This window comes from Haliaeetus leucocephalus, unplaced genomic scaffold (genome assembly GCF_000737465.1).
Source record: "Haliaeetus leucocephalus isolate CR32 unplaced genomic scaffold, Haliaeetus_leucocephalus-4.0 Scaffold646, whole genome shotgun sequence".
NCBI classification, from domain to species: Eukaryota; Metazoa; Chordata; class Aves; order Accipitriformes; family Accipitridae; genus Haliaeetus; species Haliaeetus leucocephalus.
In genome coordinates, this window is record NW_010973082.1 from 4,555,916 (window position 1) to 4,575,170 (window position 19,255).

The 19,255-nt window shown below is 38.7% G+C and overlaps 2 protein-coding genes across 2 annotated transcripts in view; both read right to left on the reverse strand.

The window, feature by feature from the left end:
* Positions 1–126, reverse strand: part of LOC104838801 (meteorin-like protein) — a 5,936-nt gene extending 5,810 nt beyond the window's left edge. The window contains exon 1 of the mRNA XM_010578747.1: positions 110–126. Within this exon, the coding sequence (XP_010577049.1) occupies positions 110–126 (17 nt within the window). The remainder of the gene's footprint in view (positions 1–109) is intronic.
* Positions 127–7,643: 7,517 nt separating this feature from the next.
* DGKE (diacylglycerol kinase, epsilon 64kDa) lies at positions 7,644–18,911 on the reverse strand. The gene is made up of 11 exons (XM_010578663.1): positions 18,333–18,911; positions 16,484–16,643; positions 15,855–15,974; positions 14,796–14,939; positions 12,717–12,874; positions 12,368–12,419; positions 12,104–12,217; positions 11,539–11,610; positions 10,890–11,017; positions 9,817–9,928; positions 7,644–9,506 (listed from the first exon to the last, which is right to left on the reverse strand). Exons 1-11 carry the CDS (start codon positions 18,788–18,790, stop codon positions 9,315–9,317), a joined length of 1,710 nt encoding a protein of 569 aa, XP_010576965.1. The 5' UTR covers positions 18,791–18,911; the 3' UTR covers positions 7,644–9,314.
* Between the last annotated feature and the right edge of the window lie 344 nt (positions 18,912–19,255).

A 19,255-nucleotide genomic window follows, 5' to 3' on the forward strand; every position in this document is an offset into this window, starting at 1 on the left:
TGCAGGTCCCTCGGCAGTGCCACAGAGAGGGGACCCCCCCCAAAAAGAGGAGGTGGTGGTGGGGACGACACACGACGGTACCACCGTCCCCGCGTTTCTGTTTTCTTACCGCTGCCTACATGGCATGGGCCCGGCAGCCCCCCTCGGTCTTTAAAAGATTTAAGTGTGATGAATAACGGTTTCTCATCGCAGTTCAGGAACCAACAAAAATCGTGTCAGCGTAATCAAAGCAAACATGGAATGATTGATGGAAATTCAATAGTTCTAACTTCTGCTTTCACCAGTACCTTTCAGGGGTCCGCGCACAAGAAAGCGCAAGGGCCTGCAATTATCATGCTAAAAGCCGGGCTGTGCCTGCCAATAATTAGATTTCTATATGCATTGCCCTTTCCATATTTTCAATGAACGACATGGGGAGCTGCTCTTTTGCAGGTCTGAGAGAGCCGGGCTCTTTTCTGCAGCTCTTAAGCGTGGAATCGGGATTTTGCAGCGGGCCGGGGACAATGGCCCTCGGCGCTGCTGGGTGGCACATGCGAAGATCCGCAGGGCATTGTTCCCCCGCACTGCGACAGCGCCCACGGTCACCAGGACTCTCTGGCCATCTGTTACCTTGTGGTTAGCAGCGTGTTCTCACATTGCCTACAGATGCACAAGGGAAGAGAAGCAGAGTTTGTCCGTCACATTTCTGCCATTAGGGCTTTTCCTTAAGAGGAAAATGTGTTTGCTAGAGGAGATACCCCGAAATCAGAGTTTGAGCCCTCAGGTGCCCAACACTGGACTCCCTGAATCTTATTTGGACTCCCACACAACCGCTTTACTTTTCATTCACCAAATATTTTACATTTTTACTTTTATTATCAAAAGACAGAATTTCAGTCTTACAGTATTCTAAGACCCCCTGTTCTTCCCCACACGTACCTGCGGTGTGACTTCTTGCACAACTTTAGGCTAAAGTCTGGCTCAAGTTGGTGCTCTGCACAGTTCACTCAAACAGTTCTAAAAACATTTAAAAATGCATTAAACCTAGATCTTGTATTAACATTAGTGCCAGTGATCCTCAAAGCTCTGTGAAACTATTGTCTTACATCTAAGAAAAAACCTGCTGAATACCTATGCTCTGACCCCATCTTGAATGGAAAACAACACAGAAATAGTCTTTAAAAGGTTTGATTGTGGCATAATATAGGAGCTAAGAGGCCAGAGCCCATTCTCTCTTTTGTGCAAATGAGATCGGGGAACAGAGGAGAGGACTTGGGGAGGGAGCTGACACGATGATTAAGTGGCCACATAGGAAGATTTATTCACTTCCAAAAGCCCAAACTAACCCATCTGCTGCCATCAGGAGAAAGCATTGAGCCACTTGATCTCTGAACACCTTCCAGCAGCAGCACTTCCCCCGCCTGTGGAAAGCCCTGCGTGTATTGTGCTGACTTGTGCTCAGCAGCCCTCCTGCCTCCAGTTTATATTAACACCACACAACACCAAAACATCTCCCATTAAAACTCTTAGAAATTGCTCTTTACAGATAAGAAAGATGTAGGCTTACTTCCCCCTTAGACTAAATAAAGAGTGTGCATCACAAACTGTTTTTAAGATGCCAAATCACTGACATTGGTGAGAAGGAATGGTTTAGACATTTCATCTTACTATTGAAGCCTGGGGTTTTTAAACCATTTTGAACATATCTCTTACAAAGCCATACAAACTCAGCTTTTCCCCAGGGGTGAATACCTCAAGGAGAAGGATGAACCAGAAGCGGGCAAGCAGCTGCTGAGACATCTTTGTAAGTTACTAAACAGAATTAGTTTTAGCTCTGAATGACATTACCATGTTGTCTAGAATTTTTTCCACGTATCTGAGGTTTGAAACGCTTGGATTTTGCGGCAGGGATCTCAGGCAGAAGCATGGCTGCGGCGTTCGACAAAATACAACTCTGTTCTCAAAGTGACCAAGCTTATCATACTGCAGCCTTCTAAAAGCCAGGCAGTTTATCATCATCACTAGGTTGTTACAGAGTTGAAAACTCGCATTTGCTTTTATGCATAGTGAGGAGCAGGAAAAACTGAGTTTAAATACTTTAATTCACACACTTTAATCTACAGAGAAATACAGTACAAATAACAAGACAACAAAAAGATGCACTAGGAAATTCAGTAACCAAGTCAGTGCTGTGAAAAAGTCTGCATTTACAAACTTCTATGAAGAATATGGAGCAGATGTTTCTCAAAGGAGCCTTCTGGGAGCTTAAGTCACAAGAGACAGGCCATGACACAACTCACTGAAGACAAAAGTTTTCTTCAGTTTCACTTACGTTAATGTGGAGTACCGCCACAGAACTGGGTGGAGTTCTGTGACTTCACTCAAGTTGCAGCTTCTTACAGACAGAACCTGGCCCAAGTACTCAAATAATACACATCACCCACATGTAATGATTTGAGCAAACATCACAATTACAGGGGGCTATGGTATTATCACCCGCTTCAGAAATATTGCATGAAGCCAATGAGGGTGCAGAGACTTTTATGAGACGTTCCACAATCACACTTCCTGTGCCTACGCAGCAAATAAAGAACACACTTCCCAGCTTTTATGACTAAGAATTTTACAGTAATACCTCCTTATCCCCTCATTTCAGCCTGCCACCTTTTAAAAAACAAACGAAAAACAATTTGGGATTTGAAAGCATCACTTGATGTAAAAAAAAAAAAATTAGCAAATTTTGACTTTAAACATTTAAATTGGACATTCAATATTATGTTGGCTGGTTATTTCTTTGCAAGTAAGATCTCATATACTTTACAGCTGTGAGCAGTCAGGTTTGCTCTGAGTTTTTGTTTTCTGAGAAGAGAGGTGGGAACGGTGCAGACAGCTTTTGCTTATATTTGGGCACTAAATAATATATATCTCAAACTTCGCCATAAGGAAACAACTGTTCCATCGAGAGTACACTGACCACTCCTTCCTCACTGTTCTGTGGGAAAACCAAAAAATACTGAATCCCAAATGTCACCTTTCTTGGTTGAAAAAAGCCTAAGACGTTATAAATTCTACTTTTTGATGTATTACTTGCATTTTAAGCTCATTTTTTCCCTATTTAGTGCAACTTCAGAATAAATGCATAAACACATTCAATACAAATCCCAAGTCACAGCATCACAGTATTTCCAAGCTAAAGAATAACTTTTTTTTTTTTTTAAAACTGTTAACATGCTGGTATCTTCTTACAAGTAGTTATTACTAACTTAAAGTTACACCTCTTAAAGGTAACATTTTTACAGTATTCTGGTCACCAATTACTAAATAGAAATAACTCCTATATATATTGAAGTTACAAGCTACAAAAATAAAAATCCATCTATAAAAATCCTAGAAAGAGAAAATGGCTGGAGGTACTCCAAGGATTACAACAGTTGGTAGTGGACAAAATGGCTTTTGAGGGATGTAAACTTTGAAGATACAGAATGCAGTAAACTCACAGTGTAAGTTCCCACTTACTCTTAAAATTATTTTTATGCTGAAATCTACAAACAAGTTGCAAATGAAACAATGCAAAAAATGAATTACATACAGCAATAAGGGTATACAGCACAGTAAACAGGGCAGTATTAATGGGAAACAAAGTAAAATTTTGAATACATTCATACTTTTGAACAGTTAAGGGCCGGATCCTCAGCTAATGTAAGTCTGCATAACATCACTAGGTTTAGTCAAGGCATGTGGCTTTCCTCCAGCTAGAAGTCTCTCCCCGAGATGCCCAAAACCTGAACTGGATATTCAGCACTCTTAGTGAGACAGAGAAATTTTGATCACGCCATGCTTTTAGAACTGTGGCCTAAATGAATTTGAAATAGAGAATGTGTAAATTATCTCAATGTACTTACTTGCTAAATGAACAAGTGGTCTCTGTTGTCTCATTCCTGTGTTCAAGAAGCAGCTATCATTTCTCAGAAAAAAAGTCAGAGCATTTTTAAAGAAGTGGTTCACATTCAACAGGATCAGTTATGTACTAGTATTTTTAAATCTGAAGATATCCTAGTTTACTCCTAACTGAAGGGTCAAATCTTTTTTCTCTTCCAAAAGGAAGAAAACTGCTAGTAGTCAGTATGAGATACAGAACAAAAAAGGATTTTCAGTTAAAACACATGCAAAGATTCCTAAGTGTCCTACTCTTACCCATAGATTAACTAACTAGGTTACAGTGGTGCTCTACCAAAAAACATTTGTTGCCAAGTAACAAAGAATAACTATTATAACATTGATACCATTATGCTGTTCACAGCTAAGGTACAGTGCTTTAAGTTTTTTTTTAACCAGTAAGATACAATAACATACATTATGAAAGCTGTGAGCTTCAGTGCAACATAATGCAGAACCAGAAGGAATTGGCCAAACTGAAAACCAGAACCTTTAACCATCAGTTCTCAAAACCTGTGGAGAATGGGGAGGTTCCTCCCCAGCAGCAAAGAGCAAAAATTGTACTTTCAAAATAGGTCTGGGGGACTGGGAACCTTTGGAGGCCTTTCTAATATCTTCCAGGTGTACTGATGGTGACTGAGAAAGCCAAACAGGTGGGTTACTGTGCTAATAATAAGCTGGGCAAAGCCATTCTAATTTTCTTTTCTGGCAAGCTAGCTGGCATGAAGGGTAAAGTGGATAGAAGAAAAGCTCACTATCCTGATTTCAGGAGAGCTTTTGATACTGTCCCAAATGACATTTTTAGCTGAAACTGAGTCAGCATAAAATGCATAATTAAGTGACTGAGGAAAAGTACTTACTGAGTAGGTGTAAACACTAGCAAGACAAAATGTACAGGGGAACAAATTTCTCAATCTGAATCAGCTGAAGTTATACAGAAGAAACTATTAACTTACTCTTGCTATAAGCATTGCCTCAATAAGATGATTTTCCCCAAGTATGTTCAAACATGGTAGCATTTTCTTTTGCAACCAGAAGAAACTCAAGTCTGTTTTCCGAGAGCATGAACTTAGAGCATCTAACTAAAGTAAATGTTGTTTCAAGTTACTTAGTGCCTAAGAAAAGCAAGACCTGGGAAAAAACCCTATGAAGGGGCAACATTGAAAGTGAACATATAAAAAAAGAGTATCAAATGCATACATTATGCTATACAGTCTTTACATCATGAACATGAAATGCAATTCATAACAGTGCTAGCTGAGAAAAATGTTCAAATTTGAACATAATTCCAAATTAATTTGAAACAGGAATATCACCATTGCAGTAGAAAGAAAACATAAGACTATGTTCTTTAATAACTGCAGTAATTCCAAAGTGCTGTTAAAAGTATGCTCTAAATACTACCCTAATGTGCTTTAAACACCAGGAATAATAGACATACTTAGAAAAAAAACATACCTAAGTGAATGTCATTCACCTCAGCTATTTCTGAAGATGAAGAATGCAAGTTTGGGCTTCAGATGCCTTTTAAAAAAGTCCAGATATGGAGAAAGATCCAAAATGCATGTGGCATTTGAAACAGTTTAACCCTGCTATGAATTGCTCAAGTGAAAACACAAAGTAAAACAAAGCCTATGACAAGAAGTTCTATGCACATGAAAATAGGCACATACATCCTGTGCGTGTAAACAAGTGAGGTTTGAGCGAGGCAGGAAGCTGACTCACAAAAAGGCTCTCCATACAACTTTAAATTTTTTGTACTGCACATCATAGGAGTGAGAACCTACAGTAAAGAAAGTTATCGGGATCTGACCAAAAGTCAGTGAAGCTAGTGTATGCAGCAATAAAACTTAAAAATAAACTTTGTGAATTGATTATTCACCCTGTACGTTTTACACAAAGGTATGCTGTATGAAGACTGCCAGAAGAAACTATTGATTATTTATCTTTTTGAAACATCACTTTCACAATTTTTCCAATGTTATTCCTTAACAGGGTAAGGGAAAATTCTTCAGTGCAGGACATGAGATCCAGCTGCAGAGTACCCTCTTCTGGATAGAGAATGTACTGCAGTATTTTCAGGTTTCCACTCTGCTTTCAGAAGAGCTACAGAGTAGCTTTTTTGTACTGGTGCTTTATGCACCTACAACATTAAAGCAGCATGTAACAGTTTTACAGTCACAACGCAAACATGACAACATTAAGCAGCTACAGGTATATTAAAAATTTAAAAAGTTCATTTATGCTAGCATTAGAATCTGGGTGCCCATTGCTGACATTTACTGTCTGCAGTCGAACTAACACTTAAAACAGTTTGATAAAAATAACTCAAAACAGGCTTTAACCCAATTTGCAACATACTGGAAAGGAGGATACATTGAAATCAAAAGGACAGCGTGTTGGAAACACCAAGACTTCCCAACAGATTCTAGTGCTAACACTGCATGTTTAAAAAGAACTTTTTTTTTCCTCATGCATGACAGCTACATATAGTTACAATAGAAGGATGACCCCATGTCTGACTGGGAACTAGACACTTCAAACTTACAGAATATTCTCCATACCATAAATACAATTTTACAAGAGGCTTCCCCATGCTTAACAACAGCTACGTTTGCTACCTATCATTTGCTGCAATGACTAACAGTCAATTTGTGAAACACAAACTTCTTCACTTCCACATGCAAGAAGGGGATGATCTGTCCAACAGAAACAAGACCATTTACCAGGGGTTCTCCCAAACAAGCACCCATTTAGATGCTACTTTCACTTCCAATTCTGCTTTGTTTCTCCAAAAGGAATGATGGATTCACATTTCCCAAAGAGGATTTCACGCATTTAGGACTGGACTCCTAGCAAGCCACAGCAAGCAAGAGGACCTTGCCTGCACAAACATAGTGCAACATCACTGGTACCCACTCAGGCAAAGCACAAGTGGAGAAGCCAGCTCACCTACTGTAAAAGAGGGAGACTTTCAAAGTCCTGGCATTATTTTTTTTTTTCCTAGATGTCAGGAGTTCAAAAAGTGAAGTTTTTGAACAGTTAAAGGTTCTTAGGCTATAAAAGAATTTGAATAATCATGTGATCAACTTCAGGTAACTCTTTAAACTGTGTTATGAATAGTTTAGATTGAGTAGCCAGCAGTGTCATTTCTCTTGAGAAAATGCTGCCTTTCATAGCACATACCCTGCTTTTCCAGAGACTTGTCGTTTGTTTGTAAACAATAGTTAGGTAAAAACCATAGCAGAGAACTTAACTATTTTTAGGATGATGATGGTTACAAGTTTTTTAAAAAAATTAATAACTAGTAAGATTTTTGAAGCCAATACAAATCGAACCTCATAACTGGAAAAAAAAAAAAAAGGTAGTGGATTTGTCTAACATACTATACTTTGGGGTATTTTAAACACTTTTTACATAGATTTAACTATTTGTTCTCTATATTTACATACAATAAAATAATTAAGATGAAGTGTATAAGGCTAATGAACATGGAATTTACAAATGGCTTCAGCTTTACAGTTCATTACACTCTAATCACATTTTCAGACATCTATAAATTCACTGATAATCAGTAGTATTTAAGATCTAGTACATACACTTTCTACAATGAATACCATCAAGTTAAAAATGCTCTCCAAAGAGGATTACAATTGAAGGTTTTAAAAATACTGACTTTGCCAAGGTTTCAATAAATTATTTTAAAATATAAATAGTCCATTCACCATTAATGCAAACGTCATTTTACAGATTGTTGAAAAACAGTTTCATTTTACAAAACCCAGAAACACAGCCTACTTTACCCAGTGGTATCGCTTTCGGTTAGCATAAAGAAAAAAAAAATAAAAAAAAAAAAATTGGGACAGTTCTGACAAAAGCAGCAACATTCAAAGTTCAGACCAAAGCTCTCAACTTCTCTTATGATCTTAGCTTATGCAGTATACATTCAGCATAAATTATCTTCCTACTTGGAAGATCACTTTCAGTAACTCAACTGAACTTAACTGAATTACTTAGTGACAAATTTTAAACCTCAACTCATAGCTCTCCCCTGCTCCGGGTTTAAAATACCTACAACAAAAGAAAAAAGGAGCAGATTTTTACTTCTGTTAATCATGAAGATGTTTTCACCTGAGAAGCTTTTAACCTGAGAAGCTTCAGATATGCCAAACTGACTGTTTCCATGTACTGTTGTATGTATTCTTAACCTTTACTATCAGTATAGGCCACCAATCTTTTCCTCACCCTATATTCATATGGGAAATGAAGTTTCAGGTCCAACAAGGTATCTTTGACACCCTAAGAGCCAGTCAGAAAACAAATGCTTCCACGTTTTTTTTCACAATCAAATTACACACATGAACGCCAGAACTTGCTAACCCCTGCAAACCTAGCTCTCAACCTCCACACTTACAAGTTGAAACAGTTAACAGACTGACTTACCATTGATCATTTTCAGGTAATTACGAAGCAAGATCTTTAACAAGCCTTTAAAAAAATACCAAACACATTTGCCCATCATCATTATTTCGTTAAAACCCTCCTCTAAACAGCTAAAAAAGACAGCTCCTTTGTCCAAATTTTCCCGCACAAAGTCTCCTCAAGAACTATGATGTTGCTATGCACAAAAACTAGAATTAGTCTCTCACTGAACTGAAGCAGAGTCAGTCACAGTACCTCAGTGCAAGTCATAGTACAATTATTTTGAAGTTGTATCGTGAGTACTCAGGACCACAGGAGTACTCTATCTATGGCTTACATAGCCACTGAAAAAGGTAATTCGCTAACAGAGTATTTCCAGAAACCTTTGGTCCAAAAGCATCTTTCTTGCTAACCACCTTCCCAAGAGCTCCCAGATCCTCCGCTCTCCCAGTCAAGCATATCAGATAGGCACTGCACAAGCAGGTGCAAAGAAGAGTATTTGTCTTGCTCCCAAGAAGAGATGGCAGCCAGGAGCAGGCTGTTGTCAGAAAATCAGCCCACATCCTACTTGGTCTGGTTTTCTGTTCTGGAACTGTTCTGGGGAAGAGGGCAGGTGGAAGCAGGCCACACTCCCAGCTGTCTCCCTTTCCAAGGGTATAAAATATTTTGCATTGTGTATGTGCAGAAGATCTGATTCCACGGCAAGGAAGGGCTGCAGTATCTGTCTCCTTCCTGCCATTAGAGTAACTAACTCCTCAAACTAGAAAGGCTGGGCATCACCACCAATCTAAAAGGCAAAACAGTTGTGGTAATTCAGCTGTGAAAGTTTTCATGAATGTAAAAGCATGGCTTTTTCCTCAGCTCTAGTTCATTCACAAATATGAACCTTACGGCATAAACCTTAATCTAGATTAGGCATTCTCAATGTTCTTAATGAGCTGAAGTTCATCACTGTATTAGGTTGAATTCCGCAAAATCTATACATCTTCATCCGTCTGTTCTCTCATGTGGTCTTGCTCAGACACGCTGGAAGCGTCGTCATCTGTCTGTTCACCCGAGTGATACAACATCAGTGCATGTGTCTTATGAGTTATGGTAACCGTGCAGGGCCCCTGAGCCCATGGCTCTCCATCCACCTGCATTGGCATCTTTGAACTCTTCAAGATCAGCTAGTATTAAATAGAAGAACACACAATCATAGCAGTTCAAAGTAGCTCTGAAGATACCTTTTGCAACTACAATATACTGATGCTGCACATTTCAGCCTGGCCAGGGAGAAACAGTATATAATCAGTTGCATTTGTAGGCCACCACCCACAGCAACAGAAGACTGTGAATTATGACATAATTTTTACTAAGCAAGAGAAACATCTAACTTAACTGCAAACTGCAACTTCAGATCAGACAGTTGAGTGCTTGAGATTCTATACTGTGTATTAAAAAAAAATTTAGGGAAACAGGTTCATAAACACCACTTACCCTCACTGTATGTGCCTGCCCTAGGCGAACAGGATTTGCTAGTTTCACCTGAATCTGGGCACAGTGGAAGGAACCATGAACACCAACAACTTCCAGAAGTCCATCGTCATGTCTATGAATTAAGAAAAGAGACTCTTTTTAGTGATGCTTATGAGGTCTAGAATACCTATCCAAATATTACACAGTCCTTTTATGGCTGTTCCTATAAAGAAGACAAATGTTATTCTACAAATATGTTTAAACCATCTATTTGAGCTGGACAACAAGTCACACTGAATGGCAAAGGAAGCCATACAAAAAACGCAAGTATGGAGCAATACACCAGCTGGTACACCCTAGCTAGCTTCTGGAAATTACGGATATATCCATAATTTCCAAGGATCATCGTGCATACTTAAGGCCCACAGTGGATTTCTCTTTCAGATTTGTACAATTTTCTGTCTTTTCCCTCAGTTATTAATCTATGGGAAAATCTTTTAATGGCTTAATTTTTTAGATTTTGGTAAAGGACCTTGCCCAAACATTTTTTAGAAATCCAGGATCATAAGCCTTGTAACAGAACTATTAAGTATATTTATATATAAGGCTTCTGAAGAAGGAAATCACAAGAGGTAATAACTAATGTACCCATCTATTCTCTTTAGTATTGCTCCAGCCAACTTACTCAAGCATGGGAGTAAATTTTTTGGCTTGCATTGTTTTTACTTTTTATCTTAAGCTCTATTAAGATGTGTTCTTTTATATTCTGAAATGGACATATCTTCCACTTTTTGAAGGCTACCTTTATTTTTAATAGCCTCTTCAATGCTATTGCTTAATCATGCCAGACATTTTGAGAACATCTTAAAAAAAAAACAACCCAAAACTTAATGTGTGGGATGCACTTAGTCCAAGTCTCTAACATGAGGAAGATAAAAAATCTGAGATAGCCTACTGTCACTAGGTAACCTTCTGACTTTCAGACAAGTCTGGTTACACAAGCACAGCCTACTGGAGGGAACTGCTTACACTACAAGAACTGTTAAAGGAAAAAAAAAAAAAGAAAAAAAAAAAGAAAAAGATGCACTGTGTACCTCGCCAAGGGGTAAGGTTCATCACCCATTCCTTCCCAGAGCCTACAGCCACCTCCCCAATATCCAATATTCAGGACAATGATGCCTTCCAAATTGGGCAACTCTATTCTCTCACCATCCAACTCTAGCTTTAAAAGACAAACAGAAGTTAATTACTGTGGATCAAATTCAGTATTTCAATACAAGCTAGTTATTCTCTTTATGCATTTAATAGGCTTCCACTTGAAGAAAAACTAGCCCTGTACAAATAGAACATGTTTTCTTTTCATACTTTTAAAAAATTACTTCTGATATCACAAGATATCCTAAGGTGTAATAAGTTTCTATTAATAGAGAAAAGAAAAAGGAACTCTCGCTTATGTGAGTCTCTGGTGCTAAGGCAATTTTATCTGAATATCAGTACTTGAACTCATAGAACTGAGTCAAGGCCAGAAAAAAATTGAGGAATTTTCAGTAAGCTCAAAGACATGAATTCCATGAAGTAAGCTGCAGACAGCAAAAGTTACATCAAAAATAGTCCAAGTCCAGAGTCATCCTTATACAAATATCACATAGATGTAAGCTGCAAAGCTTTTCCCTTTTTCTTTCACAAGGTAAGTTTTCACATTCCACTGACTGTCCAGAGAATAAGCAAGTTAAAAAAACTTACCTCAACCTTTTTGTTAAGATCTTTACATTCTTGTACTAAGCAGTCTTTGGTTCCATAAAAAAAATAAACAGCCTATAAAAACCAAAACAAGGAGAACAGAAAACACTGTTAGAAAAAGACAATACATATGAAGACTATTTGAAATATTGATGTAGAGTTATCGTTCTGCAAACCTTAACTAAAATTCATACTTAACATATTTGCACATCCTTCAACTAAGCTTTCTTCATGAGATAGGCTACAACTTGCATAAGAAACTTGCTTTCCACTTTAAAAGGAAATAGGCAGGGTCCTTAACCCATTAAGTTTCAAAGCAAATGAAACATTCTAAACAAAAAACTGAACAAACACCATATTCTGTAAGCAAGCAAGCAGAGGCAAGGCAGACCACCTGTGAGTGGGCTGGAAACATGTTTTACCCATGGAATCCCCTCCCCAAGAAAAATGAGTTCAAACTCTTAAAATGGCATGAAAGGAAGTAGGGGAGTAAAGTAATGTAAAGCAAAAAATAGCCTTAAGTCAAGTCAACAACTACAAGGAGAAAATGTCACTTTACCAAACACACCTTATTAATAATTCTGCTGGAAAACAGAGAGGGAGTCTTCTCACGATGAGCATGAAAATTTAAAGCCATGAGAGCATCAGGTCCTATAGAAAAGTAGTTGTTCATGGTGAATACCTGTAAGACAGAACTTCTAGTTATGGTCTTATTAAATATCATTATTAGGATTTAAAAGTCACAGTGTTTAATGGGAAATAGGTAACCAGAAAAATAAGTATAAACATACAAGTATTCCATAGAATCCATATTTATACTTGCAAACCATACCTTTGGTTTCCTTAAGTTGTAGTATCCTTTGTTTGTTACTTGAACCTTCCATCTGAAAAACAACAGCCATTACTTAGACTCATGACAGCCTGTTCTCACTTAGTATCAAAGCTGTAGTCAGGAATCTCATATCTATACTGGGATCAAGTAAAAAGATTCAAACTTAGTTAAATTATGAAAGAGTTAAGCCTTGTAGAACAACTAAATAAAGACTAATTTTGGACCTCAGTCATTTTGCAGTTCCCTCCAGCAATACTTGTATTTCTTTACCTATACTGCTGCAAATGGCTATCACTAGAGCTATAGTAGTATTTGTTTCTATAGAATTTATCTTTTCGCTGTTACTTACCTGTCTAGTTTGATTCCATCTGCCTCCATGACATTTCGTAAGATTTGTTCTACAGGGACTTCTCCAGCATAACCTGCACCCCAGCCCAGTGTATTAGACAGGTCATTACCTGTTCCCAGAGGTAAAATTGCAACTTGTGGAATATAATGTTCTTGCCCCTAGGATACAAAACCACTGCATATTAGTTCCTTCTTCAGCACTCATGTTCTCCCTTATACCCCCAAATGTTCAGGTTAGATAAATAGCATTCATCTTCAGAGCAGCTTGTTACACAGTGCAGAGCAATAGAGCTGGCAGCGTTAGTATAGCAGATGGCACATTTAAGTACTTATCGTAGGGATAATGCAAAGGAAGGAAATGTTAAACCATTGTGCGAAGAAAAGAGAATACAAACACAGCATGGAACAATGCATTATTAATACTGAACAGAGTATGCCTTCAAAAGAATGATGCTTTGGATCTAGAAATGGAAGCCTGAACTTCTCATCTGATTTCCTGATTATATGCTGCTGACTTGCTGCAGCCATGGTAAGTTACTAACATTATTATTGCACATACTTCTGGGAAATGATATGAACATTAAGAGTGACGTAACACACAAGGCTGTGAACCATAACAAGACACCAAAATGCTCTTACAAGACTGAAATGAGGTTAGGTCTAAAACAACAGATGCATATAACACTAGAGTATTCAACCACGGACAGACATTCACATACTCAATGAAGGAAAGTCAGTATCTAAGTTTCAGTGGTGCCACATACACACACAGATCCAACTGTTATCAATAGATGGAGCAGACAATAATCACCTCTGCAGATCACAGAGTAAGTGACAGAAGCAGACATTCAAAATGGCCACCTGAGCAAAGGTCTTTGCTCTCTTTACCACAGAAGGGTGAACAGTTATTTCAGATGTACTATGGCCTTTGAAATTCAGCTGTGAAAAGTACTTGCAATAAGTGGCATTATGGTTACTATTTTTTCAAGAAGAGTTATCAGCCAGGTAACCTGTATTTGAGAGTCAAGATAAAGGAAGGGAGCAAATAACCTACTGCTGATAATAAAAAGGTTTTGCTGATAATCTCAACAGTATTTATATAATTCCAATGACTCAATTTGAATACTTGGAAACAAAGAAGAACCCAGATTTCATCAACCATATTGGCTCTGAGGGACAATATATCAAATGTCCAAGACCAAGTAACCATATACTCATATTCATTAACCTTTATAGTTACACTTTGCTGCATTTCTACTTTATCAGTACATAAAAATTCTCAAAGCTCACTTTGACTATGCATGAAGTTGTAACAATGGCCTTCAACTACAACATTTCTTGTATTAACAAGAAAGCCACAGGAGAAAAGAAAAAAAAAAAAAAAAGACATTGATATAAGAAGAGTAACTTTCCTCCTTCTATCACTAGAGAAAAAGTTTATTAGGTAAAGCACTAAAGCCCTAGTAATTATTTTTCATTCTTAATTTTCTCAGGAGTTCTTAGTAGTACCCTGTAAATTGGAATATCGTCCATTTCAAATCAACAGTAAACATACAGTTTATTTTTTCCTTCTCTACTTGCTGTTAATAGGCAAGGCTGCAGACTGATAGATTGTTTAGAATATATGATAAGGAGCAGAAACAAATTACTGCACTTATTCATGCACTGGCAATATAACCAGTATAGCCAGCAAAATTATGAGGTTATTATAAAAGATTGAGCACGCTGGGAGAAATAACCAGTCAGAGCACATTAGCCATTATTAGCCATGCCATTTATGACAAAATAAATCTGTTCAAAGAGGAAAGAACAATGCATAAAATATTCTGCAGTTTGTTTTACAGAAAGAACAACTTTAAATATAATTTAAAAATCTAAAGCTTTCATATTTTTCCTGAACTACAGGGACTCATAACAAGATGCATTCCTGCCATATGAACAAGCAATTCTGCAAATATTTCTCCATAGGCTTATTCAGGAAGATGAAAACAATAAATGCAGGTAAGAGAATAGGTGTAGCACTTTAGCAGCTCCAAAACTCATTTCACCGTAAGACATCTTTTAATTTAAAACCCAATACCTTTATCTTCATTTCATCAATTGCATCCAGGACCCAGCCTACTGTGCCATCCCCACCACAGACAAGAACCCTGACAGAGTTGCAAGGCAGCAAGGTACAAAGTTGGAGTGCTTTAGCAGGTGCAATTTTGCTTAGATCAAAAACCTAGAAGAAAGGAAAATAGAGTCCATAACTTCACAGAACATGACTCAGATTTGCCTCACAGATAAACAACTTCAAGAAGTTCATTCTAATGCAAAACAAAGATTCTCCATTTACAATATTACATTAGCAAATGAGCTGTCCTGACTTTTATGAGCAGGATTTGGTTTCCCAAATTCACAATAGAGCTCCAGCTGCTTTGCTAGGAATAATTGTCATTGATAACCAAGCAGACAGAGTCCTAAGAAAAGTCTGTATCTAGAGGCATTATGATGAATTCTGTCAAGATGAAAGACTTCAGGTAAAAGTTATTTTTAAATAGTCAGCATACGAAGAGGTTCGGTCTTTAAAGGCTTATTGGGATGCATTTAAAACAAACACATACTGATTCCTATTAGGCTGTATTCTAAGGCTGGGTTTTGAACTTCAAAGGAAGAGTATTATGCTGCAGCCAGGAAATCCAAGGAACAACTAACTGCCTTATGTCAACATCCTGTGCCATCGCAGTGGATTTTAAGGGGAAAGCGACAACACAAAAGAGCAACTGTAAACAACTGACATTTTCACAAGTAAAGTGAGGATTTAAACAAATACAGGTTTCAATTAAGAAGATCTAAATATTTTTCTAAAACTTGTACACTGTTTCAAGAGCCAGATACTTATCATTAAGAGAATTACTGCATGTATTACTATAAATAAAAAACTGGACCAGTTTTAGAACCATAACAAACTTGGGGGTGGGAGGAGCCTCTGCGCTTTTGGTCTCTCTATATAAGAGTTCTTTCTAAAAAAACAAATGGCATGAATTTGTTTCCTTTACTGATCTTCCACAAGATCCTACTGCCATTGTGTAAGCAAAGTGATGTTTATTCTAATTTAAACTTTTATTTTATTATAGTGGCTTTTCACTGTAAATACCTGAACGGGGTTCAGCAGAATTTTAAATTCTCCTAGTAAAGTTTCACCCATGTTGTTTCCACTACGAGTATTAGCCAGTATGATTACTGGCATCCAGTGTTTTCTGCAGTAAGGTACCACCTGCAAAAAGGTAAAAGTCAGTCAGTCACACAAATACAGCATGTCTGAAAATGTTTAAAACCTTGCTCCAGAACCCGTCCCCTGTAAGTGCTGAAATGAGGAAGCTACCAATTAGACCGAAGTAGTCAAATCAGAAACAAATACTTCTGATGCACCAAGGTCGAAGATTTCTGTTCTACGGTGCCTAGGACAACAAATACTACAATGTTATGAATACAGCCATAGAAACATCACAAAACATTCAAGGAAGTAAGATACCCAAATCTCAGTGTTGTTTTGGAATAACAAAATCCAAACGTCTGCTCGTGCTTCAACTACCATGTTAATAAAATGAAAAACACCTCCAAATTAACACTGCAAGTACTTCAAATAGTTATTAACCTGACAACGTACTGAATTCAAGTTTTACTCTGTGGGGTTTTTGTTCGGTTTTGGTTTGGGTTTTTTTTGTTGTTGTTGTTTTTGTTTTTTTTAATATATTACAAAACTAAGAAACAGTAGACAATTACCTTTTCATAATTGGTTCTTTTGTCTTTACGAATCTGGTTGATTGTAGACAAATAGTATGGTGGAATAATTAAGTCTCTGAATTCTCCAAATGTACACTCCTCAGTCTTTAAACAATCCATCATGCATTCATCATGTACAGTATACTGACACCACACACATCTGGAAAAAAGACCAAAAAAACATGAAAAAATCCTCAAACAACAGGCACATCGATTTTGCTCATTTATTTTAGCTAGACTAGCTTTCTGAAAAGTACTTATGTTTACATACACCATTATAAGTAATGTTTTAAGAATATTACAGAGAAAACTATGCACTGGAAGTTTACATGACTATGTATTGGCTACAGAAAATTACATAACTTGGTCATGTGCTTCCAAGTCTAGAAAAGCATTTGAATTCTGTGGAAAAAAAACCAACCCAATGGATTTAAATTAATTCTATTCTTTTTAATTCCAAAAGCAGGTGCTATAAATATCTTCTTACATTATTTGCAATGTTAACAGTTGCACTGAGAAACTGAACTCCTATCCATCCTTAAAGAGCACAGCTAAAACACTAGAGTTCAATTTAACAAAGCGTTACTAGTAATATTAATTAATAAATTTCTTAAGATTGATAATACCTCTTTAAATCTGAAACCTAAAAGGTTACACAATACTGTACAAGGCTGATGGGATATTGTTATGCAAAACTGCTCAGCCTTTTGACCTGTTCTAAAAGCTGTCCTGGAAAACAGACTAGAACAAGAGGAAATACTGCAATATCCGCTGCCAGCCTCTGCAGAATGTTAATCCTTGTTTGCTACATCCAAAGCCTTGGTTTAAGCAGTTGCGAAAGCTATTTTTGGAGTCCTTCTGACTAATCCAGCACACAACTAGAGTAGCAATGATACTTGTGTGACTTTCTTCTTTTCCTCTTTTTCCTTCCTTCCCCCTTTGCCTCCAAACCCCTCTCCTTCCCTCCTCTCCTACACAACACTGTCTCTCAAGGTTTTGTTTCTGATAGTATGCTCATTTACACTGTAATTCTGCTACTTACCAAGCAATTTGACAGTATCACACAGAAGCAAAGCAAAAGCTGGCAGAATATATGCTGGAAAGATGACATCCTTTGAGAAGGCTGAGGTAACACTTATACTGTACCCAGGACCTGGAACAGTAGCACTATACTTGGGCACAACATGCCACTATGTGTCATGCTGACAACTTTGTAAGCAGCCTTACTGATGACAGTGCAAGCCCATTCAATGGTTCCTTAACATTTTTTAACATTCTTACCACAAACTTTTAAAAACAGATTATATTACAGTAGTTTTTAAAACTTCCCATTAGTTTTTTTTGAGCATCCTTACAAATGAACTTAAAACAGCAATAGGACTGTTGTTTGTTATAGTTACACTGAGCAGATGCCAGTTTTGCAGAGACGCATACGCATTTTGGTGCTCTGAATTGTGAGCTGTGTCACTCAAATTGCTCAGGATATCCACTGTACAAATGACAAGTGCATTAGAACCTTCTTAAGGTCATCCCCTGAAATATAAACTCTCTTGGACACAGAGAGCCTTTTGAATATAATTATACAGTAGCTAGCACATCATGCTGGAGTAATGCAATTTAGAGAACAAGTGGAGATGAGATGCAATGACATACTCTTAATCTACGACTCAAATTACCCACAAGCATCCATTTTAATTTTAGGTTCTTTGAAGCTGTTTTTTTAACAGAACTTAATATCTGACTACTGCAGGATCCCCTTCAGGGTAACGTGTTCCAATAACCCTGCGGCAAATACAATACTGATATGGTATCGTACTTTCTCATACAAAGTCAAATTCCCTTGCAATACCTGTAGTCGCAGAGCTTGGGCTGTGTGCCGCACTGTTGTTTGCATATCATACAGCAGCTGCAGAGCGGGACGTTGCCTCTGATCCAGTGGTGTGGCATAGAGCTGTGGGCTCCACCATTGCTCCTCATCATAATTTCCTTGCAGAGAAAAAGCTGGTCTGCCTTCTTGAGGCATCCTTCGCTGACACGCAGGCCACAGCAGTTGCAGAAAGCACCCTGAAGGATGTGCTGGGCACACACGCAGCAGTAGGAGGGCTGGCCAAAGAGGTCTGTGTAGTGCCAGTCATGCTTGCTCTTGCGAAAGATGTCTCGTATTAATACCTGCCGCCGGGACCGCTGGAAGCTGCACCACAAGGTGATCAGCACCGGCAGGATCACAGAGCACAGAGTCCAAAACACCAAACTCCAGTCTGCGACCACCGAGGAGGAAGCGTCGCTTCTGCTCTCCGTCCCTTCCATTCCTCAGCAGCTCGGCCTCGCCAGCCTAACCCCTCACACCAGCCGGGCAGACAGCAGGGCGAGCCCGGCAACGGCCCCCTCGTTCAAGGTGCCAACGCGCAGCTTCACCACACATCTTTTAATCCCTTCTTAGGGCTAAGCACCTATTCGGCCCACATCTGACCTACCAACCGACAGAAGGATTTCAGTGCTAGCCAGGTGCGAGGGGCTCCTCCGCTGCCCGCCCGGGCCTAGCGCAAGGCCGGCCGGCGCCCGACCTCCTCCCGGCCCGGCCCTTCTCTCACCCAGGGGTCAGCAGGGCGCCGCCACACGGCTCCGGCTGCCCCCAAACGCCCCGCTTCCACTCAGGCCCCTCTGCGGGGGCGGAGCGGGGGACGACGACGACGACGACGGGACCGGGACCTCGCCGAGGCCCCGGCCCCTCACACCGCCTCCCCTCAGGCCGCCGCGCCCCCCACCCCCGCG